The sequence below is a fragment of the Cyberlindnera jadinii genome, assembly GCF_001661405.1.
Source record: "Cyberlindnera jadinii NRRL Y-1542 unplaced genomic scaffold CYBJAscaffold_1, whole genome shotgun sequence".
NCBI classification, from domain to species: domain Eukaryota; kingdom Fungi; phylum Ascomycota; class Saccharomycetes; order Phaffomycetales; family Wickerhamomycetaceae; genus Williopsis; species Williopsis jadinii.
This window is the reverse complement of record NW_017963652.1, coordinates 105,032-115,918: the sequence shown is the minus strand read 5'-3', so window position 1 is coordinate 115,918 and position 10,887 is coordinate 105,032. Positions and strand designations below refer to the sequence as shown.

The following is a 10,887-nucleotide window of genomic DNA, read 5'->3' as shown; positions in this document are numbered from 1 at the left end:
GCCTGCGCCCGCTGGACTGCCAACAACCTTCATTGAATACACTCATTTCACGGAGAAGCCGTTACATTCGTATCCAAGAGCACAACAGTCTCGGTGACCGTAGACTTCCAACATGTGTACATCATAGTAGTAATACCATCACACTATTGGCATGCAAAAGAAACGGTAAGGAAAGCACCGATCATGGCTGAATATGCTGTTCCCTTGAAAGATGATCCGGTCCACGCGAATCAAACAACGCCCTCACCCAAAATTAGACACTACGTCCCAAATTGTGTCTGCCCACCCACTTAATGCCATTTGTTCAGAACAGAGTTTCCTGCTGTTTGTCTCTTTTTCGTTCCATAGGCTCGCCTTCCCTGTCTCTCCGGGATTTGAATTTCTTTTTTTGTCCTCTTCTTTCCTTTTTTTTTGTCTGCTACCCGCATGAGCCCGCGTAAACGTAAACAGTCAACTCGATATAAGTTAAGTGTTATCTCTTCAAAGTGTCCTCCTTCTTCCTCTGGCACTACACGGTGATATACAACCACAGCACACAACACACGACCATAACAACAACAACAACAGCTACTGCAACAGCGCGTACGATGACAGCAGACACAGACTCACTCGAAAACATCGTTCCGTCCTTCCGTTTGGACGGTCGTATTGCTGTTCTCACAGGAGGTGCTGGAGGGTTATCCCTGACGGTATCGAAGGCGCTTGTCGCCCAGGGCGCCCAGGTTGCGCTCGTTGATTTGAACTTGGAGACCTGTAAGGCCGCAGCGGACGAGCTGGTGCAATGGGGTAAGACTCACGGGTTTGAACCAGTAGTTTCAGCTTGGAGCTGCGACGTTGGTAACGCCCAGAACGTACAGGACGTTGTGAAACAGATTAAACATCACCATGGGTCCCCAGCTGACCTGTTGATCCACACCGCCGGCTACTGTCAAAACTTCCCAGCCTTGGAATACCCGGATCAAAAGGCGCAGGACTTGGTCAACGTGAACCTCTTGGGCTCGTATTACATCTCAAAGTACATTGCAAAGGAGTTGGTTGAAAGCGGCAAAGTTGGCTCGTTGATCCTCATCGGCTCCATGTCCGGGGTTATCGTCAACGACCCGCAGCCGCAAGTTGCTTACAACATGTCCAAAGCCGGTGTGATCCATTTGGTGAAATCGTTGGCCTGTGAATGGGCAAAGTACGGGATCAGAGTGAACTGCTTATCCCCTGGCTACATCCTGACCCCACTGACAAAGCATGTCATTGGCAGCAACACTGAGCTGAAGAACACCTGGGAATCCAAGGTGCCAATGCACAGAATGGCGGAGCCAAAGGAGTTCGTGGGCTCCCTTCTCTATTTGGCCTCATCGACGGCTTCTTCCTACACAACTGGTGAAAACTTGGTGGTTGACGGTGGTTACCAATGCTGGTGATCCTCTGTCCGCTCTTCTCCTTCTAATTCTTCATACAGTATACAATAGATCTCTAATATATGTTCAACCCACAACTAATACGCATTAAGATTCGTCCTTGCGCACGATGTAGGCAAGGCACCGAGTTAAATCGATTGTTCCTGTTATGGGGGGAGAAAACCAGAAAAGCAGTCCGGAGAAACCACATCGAACCCCATTTGATCTTCTTTTACATAGACAAACAGCACAGCGGACAAACGCTAAAGGTAAAAAGAGAGGTAGATAATCCGATGTCTTCTGCTATCCAATCATTGGCAAACCGCCTCAACAAGGGCTCATCAGTGGTGTTCTTCGTTGGTGCCGGTATATCAACATCTGCCGGCATTCCAGATTTCCGTTCCCCTGGTACCGGACTGTACAACAATCTGTCAAAGCTGAACTTGCCCTATGCCGAAGCTGTGTTTGATATAGACTACTTCAAGAAGGACCCAGTGCCATTTTATACGCTGGCGAGGGAGCTGTATCCAGGGCAGTTCAAGCCTACAAAGTTCCACCTGTTCATGGCCCTGTTGCAGGAAAAGGGACAGCTGCATCGGGTTTATACCCAGAATATCGATACGCTGGAGAGGATTGCTGGTGTCGAGAGGGACCTGATAGTGGAGGCACACGGTTGCTTTGACGACCATAGATGTGTCAATTGTTCAAAAGAGCTGGACGGTGACAAGTTCAGACAGATAATCTTTAGAGGGGAGAAGGTGGAATGCCCCCATTGTGGTGGTTACGTCAAACCGTGTATCGTGTTCTTCGGAGAAGGTCTGCCCCAGAGGTTCTTTGAGTGCTGGGATGAAGATTGCGATGAGTTTGGTAATGAATATGTCAATGAAACCGTGGCTATAGTGGCAGGCACAAGCTTGAAAGTTCATCCGTTTGCATCTTTACCGGAAGAACTACCTGAATCTATACAGAGGTTCTTGGTCAATCAGGAATTGGTTGGCTCCTTTGAGGATGCTCCGAGAGATGACGATGAGGTGTATCTAGGGAAGATCGACGAGTTTGTAGATCTTCTGTGTAGAGAGCTGGGATGGGATGAAGAGCTGGAAGGGCTGGTCAGACGTGTGGAGGATAGTACCGAGGCTGAAGAGTTGGAAGGGGAGGACACCAAGGACACCAAGGACACCAAGGACTCTAAAGACTCTAAAGACTCTAAAGACTCTAAAGACTCTGAAGACTCTAAAGACTCTAAAATCTCCAAAGACTCTGAAGAAACCAAAGACGAGGCCAAGTCGAAAGACCTCAGGGACCTTGAAGATGAAGCCGAGGAAACAATCAACAAAGGCATCAACAGCTTATCCATATAACCCACTAATAACCGATGATCTCGTATATTTTCAATATAACATATATACAGGCCTATTTTTTCGTTATAATCGATTTCAACTTCTTAATTTGTTCTTCAGCATCAAGAATGGTCGAGTTAGAGCCCTCAATCTTATTGGCCAAGTATTGCATTCTGCTGTTAAACTCCCTCTTATTCGTATACCATGCTAAGCTCTCCAACTCCTTCTCCCATTTCTGAATCTTACCAGTCTCAAATGCTATTAAACGATAGAGATAAGCAGTCTCTAGCACACTATAAGTGTTGCTATCATCCAACAAATTCTTGAAAGCAGCTCTGAACAAAGGCTTTGCTGGTCTGATGTCACAGATGACACCACGGTCACGAGTCATGGAAATCAACCCGTGCTGCTCCAATGACACCAAAGAGGTTTCAGGCGAAGACTTAAACAATGGATGATTGATGAAATCCTTGTATTGGACAAACTCTTTGTCTGCTAGCATCTTAATCAAGACCCAAGCTTGTGCATTTGAGACACCTTGGTCCTTGTTAAGGAAGATCTGCGTGATTTGTTCAGCAGTCTGTTGCACCATACGACCCAGAGCCTCATGTGGACTCTCACCTGATCTAACACGACGTACAAAAGCTTGCAAGTCAAGCATTCTACCCCCGATAGGATCCAAAGATTGATCAACTTGCGTCTCTAATAGAGAGATCTTCTCAGCAATACGCTTCTTCATCTCAATGTCATCAGGACTGTCATTGGAGTCTTCTTCATCCACATCCTCATGTAATGAGCTCATGACATACTCCTTAGCAGCTGTTTTAGATGCGTCTTGCAACAGCACATACTTGAACACCTGGTCCGGTAAAGCCTCGCTCAGAAGTGTCTGTGAACCGACATCTTCAGTGAGGAAGATGATATGTGCAATGTTCATGGACGTCAGCAAGGCAGCCCAATCTGCCAGCTCCTTATAGACGAAATTGTTGGACTCTGCCCTATTCATAGTCGTGAAACGATCAATCACAATAACAGGCTTCTTTTCTGGATGTTGCTGTAGATAATCTTCCTCCTTGACGGTGATTTCCTCTGTTCCATTGACAATGACCGGCTTATAACCTCTTAGGGAGATGTCCCTAATGGCAACAAGGGCAGTAGAGAGCATGTTTCTGTATTGGGATTCCTTTGATTCGCTCAACCCAGATTTTTGACCAGTCAATGATTGTAATGCCAAATCGATGATACTGGAGATGGAGTTGAGCCATGGGAAAACAGGGAAATAGCCAATGGAATGCGCAGCATTGCTGATGAAGACAGTGTCATTTCTCGACTTGACCAGCTTGTCACAGTCAATATATAGCACATCCTTATGGTCATGTAACGCGTGTTGCATAACCAATTCATGCTTACCAGAACCTCTTGGACCACGAACCACAATGAACGTATTGACGTTTTCCTCCAGCCACATCTTCAGCTCCTTCACAATGTCCATACGCTCACTCCACAGCTGTCTTTGACTGACGTTAGAGACATGCTGTCCCAGCATGTCATGGATACGCGTCATTGTAACGTTTGTAATGTTGTTGAGCCATTTGACGACATGGTTATCTCCAATGGAGAACCTGTTTGTGATTTTGTTCTCGATGAAGAACTCTCTGATCGGGTCAAAAATCATCACAGCTAGTGCTGCCAAGAGAGCAATGATCAGAGGCATACTGATCTTGTTGTGATTGACGATGAAGTCCCACAAGGCGTTCTTTCTCGTGTTCTTATCATACTGAACGTGGAGCGTTGTTCCATCAATCGTGATACCGGTGATACAGTTCTTTGCACAGATTGCACCTCTATAGCTCTCAAATGACACTGTTGCCACCGAGCTGTCTGGAATGATATCTATGATGGTGCCGTATCTTCTGAAGAGCGAGTAGAGCTCTTCCTCACTCAGGGCAGGTCCTTCATATTTGACCTTGATGGTTTTGTTGGGGTATCTTCTGAGATCCTCCACCCACGGTTTACCCTTAACTTGGAATGCAATAGGCTGTTGCAGCCAATTGGCAATTCCATGTTGAGTCTGTTCCAGGATGTTCTTTTGGATCTTTTGATTGAACTCAGCAAGAACCCAGTGAGAAGGCACCCTAAACTTGATAAACGCGCCACCGTCCCTCTTCATGGGAACAACATCCGTAATCTCCAAGCCTGGAATGGAGCCCACACCGTTGGCATCCTTGGGATTGGCCAACTTCGCCACATGGGCCTTTATAGCTTCCGGTCTTTTATCAGCAACAAACAACGTGGCAAGCCACTGCTTCAGATCCCATACGCTCGTCCGGAACGGAAGGATGTGGTCAAAGTACAGCATCGTCTCCTGGTCGTCTTTCTCGACAACACCAGTCTCCTCGGCATCCATAACTTCACCTGTTTCCTTATCCCTTTTAGCAATCTCATCGGATACAAAGCGTCTCCCCATAATCGCACCGCTTCTTGGTAAGCACGCCGACGAGCGAGCCAGGGCCGTGGAGCGTGGTCTCAGGACCTTCAACGGGGCAAACAGTCTCATAGGGAAGCGGATTCACAGCTCAGCAGGTGCACTCAGTGGCTCTTTGCGATGGTTCTTGCCGTTGTTGATGTATGGAGATGATGGAACTGTACAGGAAAAAGCGTACGAGGGAGCAACAGTAGTGTGGAGGATCACGTGAATATCACGTGGGACATCACGTGAATAGACCTTTAGCAAGAACTTGCTTCATACTTCGGCTTCGCTTTTCCAACGAAATGGCCCTCAAGGAATGCTGTTGACAATGATTGTGCGTCTTTAGATGGGCGAGTCACGCCAATAGCACGACGACATAGCTCTCCATAGCACTGGCAAGCACACACTGGATGATATAGTGGTGTGCGGGTGTTTGGGTGTCCGGATGTATTGATGTCCGGGTGTCTACCCTCTTATCTATGCGCCCCCTACCGAAAGTGAAAATTACCTCCTTCGAGCCTCTTTTGGACATTTCATCCACCGTTGTTTTACCCATTGAAGTGGCTAAAGAGAGCTGTTTGCCAGTGTTGTGGAGTTACTACGATTGAGTCATGAAAGTGAGCTATAACTTCAAGTAATTAACTGTGCTTCACCCCTGAAGAGCCCTGTACTAACTCATCGCAGCAACGAGTCACAGCATTAGACATTGAGATTCTCGTTGCGGAACTCCAACAGGAGATTACCGGGTACAGATTGTCCAATATCTATAACATTGTCACCTCGAATAGACAGTACCTGCTGAAGTTTGCGATCCCTGATTCCAAGAAGAACTTGGTGCTTGATTCGGGCTTCAAAGCTCACCTCACACAGTTCACGAGACCAACGCCCCAGGTGCCCTCGAGCTTTGTTACCAAGTTGAGGAAGCATTTGAAGACAAGAAGACTCACAAGCATCAAACAGGTTGGCACAGATAGAGTCATCGTGATGAACTTCAGCGATGGTGCGTTCTACCTCGTTTTGGAATTCTTCAGTGCGGGAAACATCGTGCTGCTGGATGAGAATAGACGTATCATGGCCTTGCAGAGACTTGTGGAGGAGAAGGGCAATAACGATAGATATGCCGTTGGTGAGACGTATAACCTGTTTGACGAGTCATTGTTTGGTGAGACATCTGCCCAGAAGTCCCTGACTGAGTTCAATGCTGATGAAATCAAAGAATGGATAACTTCAAAGAGCCAGACCAATGATAAGAAGAAGGTGCTATCTGTGCAAAAGATTCTCTACCAGAAAGTTCCTCATCTCTCTGCTGATCTGATTGCTAAGAGATTAGTTGAGCACGGAGTGAATCCATCGGCTTCCTGTCTTGAATACCTCGATAAGACCGATCTTTTGGCACAGGCTTTACACGAAACAGAGTTGGATATTGATAGCATTGTCTCTAGCAAGCCGGTGAAGGGTTATATCGTTACCAAGACCAATCCATTGTATGATGCTACAAAGGATGACGAGGACCTGAAAACGCTGTATGACCAGTTTCACCCATTCAAGCCTCTGTTGAAGTCGGATGACGAACAGCTTATCGAGGTTGTTGGCTATAACAATACTTTGGATAAGTTCTTTTCAACTATTGAGTCGTCCAAATATGCACTGCGTATACAGAACCAGGAGAACCAGGCCAAGAAGAAACTCGAGGCTGCTAAAAATGAAAAGCATCAACAGGTTCAGAGACTCATTGACGTTCAAGAGGTCAATAAGCTGAAAGGTGAAACCATCCTGTTCAATGCCGACTTAGTCGAACAAGCCAAAGCTGCAATTCAAGCCTTGGTTGATCAAAAGATGGACTGGAAGATGATGGAGAAGCTTATCAAAATCGAACAGGGAAAGAACAGTCCAGTGGCCAAGTTGATCAACTTGCCCTTGAATTTGAAAGAGAACAAGATAGGCTTGAACCTGTCGACTGATGTTGAGTACGAAGACGGGGAGAGTTCGGAATCAGAATCAGATTCAGACTCTTCCTCAGACTCAGATTCAGGCTCTCATCGTAGAACAAGCAAGAAACCCGACTCAAAGCCAAAGAACACCATCAACGTCACTATTGATCTTGGTCTGAGTGCTTACGCTAATGCTTCAAACTACTTTACAGTGAAGAAAACGACAGTTGAGAAACAGAAGAAAGTCGAGCAGAGTGCATCGAGAGCTTTAAAGAACATCGAGTCGAAGATTGAGAAGGATCTGAAGAAGAACTTGAAACAGGAGACTGAAATCTTAAGGAAGCTGCGTAACCCTTATTTCTTTGAGAAGTTCAATTGGTTTATATCTAACGAGAACTATCTGATCTTGTCAGGAAAAGACGATTCCCAAACCGATATGATCTACCATAGGTATGTTGAGAAAGATGACATTTATGTCTTTGCAGATGTCGACGGTGCTTCCCATGTGTTTATAAAGAACCCAAACAAGGGTGAAGTGTCACCAAGTACTCTGACACAAGCAGGTATCATGTCACTGTCGACTTCGAAGGCTTGGGAAAACAAAATGGTAACCAGTCCATGGTGGTGTTATGCTGCTGATGTATCTAAAAACGATATCGATGGGAAGATGTTACCACCTGGGTCCTTTAGATATTTGAAGGAGAAGCAGTTCTTACCACCAGCACAGATGGTTATGGGATTCGCATTCTTATGGAAGATCAAGACTGAAGACAATCAGAAGGAATTAGAAAGACAGATTGAAGAGTTTGATAACTTGGAAATGAGTACAGTTGATGATTTGAAGGACCAGGGATCGGAAGAAGAAGGTGAAGAAAATGGATCTGGAGTGACTACAAATGAGCTACAAGAGACTGGCGAAGCTGATGAAGCTCAAAGACAAGGTGATGCTGACGAAGGTGAAGAAGAAGAAGAAGAAGAAGAAGAATCCCAGGTTGAAGCTGTTGAGCAAGATTATGAACATTCAAGCACCGCTTACGATGCAATGAGTACCACCTCTCAGTCCAGACAAAAGAAGCCTGTACGTGGTAAGAAGAGCAAGCTGAAAAAAATACAAGAGAAGTATGGAGACCAGGATGAAGACGAACGTCGTCTGAGAATGGAAGCCTTGGGTACTTTGAAGCAGCAAGCCAGACGAGAAGATGAGCTGAAGAAACAGCAAGAACAGAAAATTGCCCATTTGAAGAAGATTGAGAAGAAAAAACGTCAAGACGAGCTCGTTGCTCATAAGTACATGAACATGAAAGAATCTGTTGATTATGAGTCCATTTTGAACGAATTGACTCCTACAATCACCTCTGAGGATGAGATCTTGGAAGCCATCCCAGTGTTCGCACCTTGGAATGCCCTAACGAAGTACCGTTATCGTGTGAAAGTGCAGCCCGGTTCTACAAAGAAAGGTAAAGCTCTTCAAGAGACATTGCATTATCTCTTGACAAGGCCAGTCGATGACAGCGAGCGTGATCGTAATTACGATTGGCCTCGAGAACATGAAACCTTGAAAGGCTTGAAAGATACCGACTTATTACCTTCGATATACGTTGGCAAGCTAAAGATCATGCTTCCAGGCAAATCATCAGCACCAAAAGGAGGGTCAGGTAGAGGCGGAGCTAAAAAGAAAGGTAAGAAATGATTGTGAGCTCTCTTCTGCTGTTCTTTATACAGTTATATACGTCATTCCATACATTACAGATTACAATCCCTGTTGTAGTCTTTCAGCGAGTTTGCCCTTTGCGAATTGGAACGCGTTCATGAATCCCTTTTCACTGAGATCAATGTTCTTCAGAGAAGGTTCATTCTTTGGAGTGTTTGACACCCTGGCTGCGATGATCGAAGGCTCGGTCTCCAAGATGATCCCATCATCCACAGTCTCATCAACCGCGATACAGACCTTGTCGTAGTTCTCCTGTACGGCCTTCTTATCCACTTGGTAGTTGAGGATCTTATCCAATGCCTCTTTGAACCCATCAACTACAGAAGACAGCGCAACCTCGTTCTCACTCAACCCTCCAACAACGTATATCACAATATCCGCAACCTCCTTATACACCACAATGTGGCTCTCAAAGAGAATGATATCCCCATGCTGCTTGAACGTCTTCGCAAACAGCGCCTTCTCAAAGGCCTGCTGTTTCTTCAGCGTCGACAATGGCCCATCGTTCTCTTCATCTCCCTTCTGCTCCTTTGGTGGCGTGTAGTAATTCGTGTACAGCCTTTCACCTTCATTATCGAGTATGAGAAGCGCCTTTACTGAGTACAGTCCAAGATTGGCAGACATAGTTCACCTTCGTAAGTTGCTCTGAGCCGCTGTTTACGCCTTGTTGGCCTGTGCTGATTTGCTTTGTTGTGTTGTGAAGGAGAAAGCTCCGCTGTCCAAAATTCCTACGGGACGGGAAGTCGGGTCACGTGACTCTTTATGAGTATAGGCCGGGTAATGTTTCTTCCCTGTCGCCAAACCAAAACGTCTCTAAGCCATTGCAACTTGCCTGCTCGAGTAGTGAGAGGTATTGGGAGACACAGTCCACAAGATGTCTCAGTCTCAGTTCAACTATTCCCTTGTTCGGATAACCGTGATGCAAGTACGTTGAGTTTCCTTTTTTTTTCTGTTCAGAGAACAAACACATGCTAATACTGAAGCTTAGATTCTTCGAGGCATCGGATTCGACAGGTGTCCTAGCCATGTCATTGACATTTTAACAGATTTGTACGTTAGATACCTCCTTCTTCTAACCAGTGAAGTACAGTCACTGGCAGAACAGGCCCAGAAACCTTCGATCGAGATCCAGGATATCACACAAGCGCTCATCAACGTTGGGATGCTTAAGCCTGTTGACATATTGGACGTTTACGAACAGTACGACACCAGCAACAGAGCAGCACAGGATTTCTTGCTCTGGTGCGTGGGACACGTACCTGAGAATGCACGTAACGTGAGTAAGGTGAACCTGGAGATGATGGCGAGCGGGAAGCCAAAGATGGCACATTCAGCAATACCGGAATACAACGCACAGATACTTCAATCCTCACAATCACAAGTGTCGTTAAACCCTCTAAAATCACAAGAGTTTGAACCTCAGGTGGAGGAGGACTGGCTGACGTTCTTGATGAAAAGAGGGAAGAAACAGGAATCCTTCAGAAGCACAACGCTAATCAGGAACCATCTGCCAAAGAGCGACTACTACGTGAGTGGTCCCACACCGGACGAGCTTGTCGATAAACTACCGTACAATCAAAAACCAGAGGAGTTGGAGGAGTACCAAACAGAAGACCTGAATACCACTGGAGATCAACTCATCAACTCAGGGTTCATACCTCCGTCTGACAGTTACTGGAGCTCCCAACCGTTGAATTGAAACGAACCCACTTCACGATCCACAACACCGTGTAGTTATAGTAATTGATGTAGTTACCATGGTTACCACGGTAACTGCTCCTCTCCGCCAGAAAGAGGAAAAACCCCTTCCGGTACACACACGCATCACCAAGAAAATACGCGGAGTTTTGTGGTCGCGGTTGGTGTACAAAACTGACGAGAGGAAATCCGCCCTTTTCACGCTGGCATTCTACCCTCTTCAAACACGGCGGTAAACAAACAGAGCAAACCAAAGATGCCATACGACCCAGTTCACGACGCGGTTCAGTCAGAAGACCGTACCGCTGTGACAGATTCTGATACCGCCAGCGAGGACATCACACAA

General features: G+C 46.1%; 6 protein-coding genes across 6 annotated transcripts; 4 read left to right on the top strand and 2 right to left on the bottom strand.

The window, feature by feature from the left end:
* Positions 1–358: 358 nt before the first annotated feature.
* Positions 359–1,415, top strand: CYBJADRAFT_145121 (peroxisomal 2,4-dienoyl-CoA reductase; the record flags this gene model as incomplete). Its single annotated transcript, XM_020213226.1, has 1 exon — positions 359–1,415. The coding sequence occupies exon 1, from the start codon at positions 588–590 to the stop codon at positions 1,413–1,415; it is 828 nt and encodes a 275-aa protein (XP_020072778.1). The 5' UTR covers positions 359–587.
* HST2 (histone deacetylase HST2) lies at positions 1,372–2,805 on the top strand. The gene is given in 3 exon segments (XM_020213914.1): positions 1,372–2,630; positions 2,645–2,648; positions 2,662–2,805. 3 exon segments carry the CDS (start codon positions 1,685–1,687, stop codon positions 2,750–2,752), a joined length of 1,041 nt encoding a protein of 346 aa, XP_020072777.1. The 5' UTR covers positions 1,372–1,684; the 3' UTR covers positions 2,753–2,805.
* On the bottom strand, positions 2,805–5,198 carry YME2 (Yme2p; the record flags this gene model as incomplete). The annotated part of the gene is made up of 1 exon (XM_020212401.1): positions 2,805–5,198. The coding sequence occupies one exon, from the start codon at positions 5,196–5,198 to the stop codon at positions 2,805–2,807; it is 2,394 nt and encodes a 797-aa protein (XP_020072776.1).
* Positions 5,199–5,812: 614 nt separating this feature from the next.
* Positions 5,813–8,822, top strand: RQC2 (Rqc2p; the record flags this gene model as incomplete). The annotated part of the gene is made up of 2 exons (XM_020216095.1): positions 5,813–5,818; positions 5,886–8,822. The coding sequence occupies 2 exons, from the start codon at positions 5,813–5,815 to the stop codon at positions 8,820–8,822; spliced, it is 2,943 nt and encodes a 980-aa protein (XP_020072775.1).
* RET3 (coatomer subunit zeta) lies at positions 8,575–9,516 on the bottom strand. Its single transcript, XM_020217022.1, has one exon. It carries the CDS (start codon positions 9,465–9,467, stop codon positions 8,883–8,885), a length of 585 nt encoding a protein of 194 aa, XP_020072774.1. The 5' UTR covers positions 9,468–9,516; the 3' UTR covers positions 8,575–8,882.
* A 74-nt stretch (positions 9,517–9,590) lies between these two features.
* Positions 9,591–10,565, top strand: TAF3 (Taf3p). Its single transcript, XM_020217021.1, has 2 exons — positions 9,591–9,768; positions 9,832–10,565. Exons 1-2 carry the CDS (start codon positions 9,718–9,720, stop codon positions 10,540–10,542), a joined length of 762 nt encoding a protein of 253 aa, XP_020072773.1. The 5' UTR covers positions 9,591–9,717; the 3' UTR covers positions 10,543–10,565.
* The last annotated feature ends 322 nt before the right edge of the window (positions 10,566–10,887 follow it).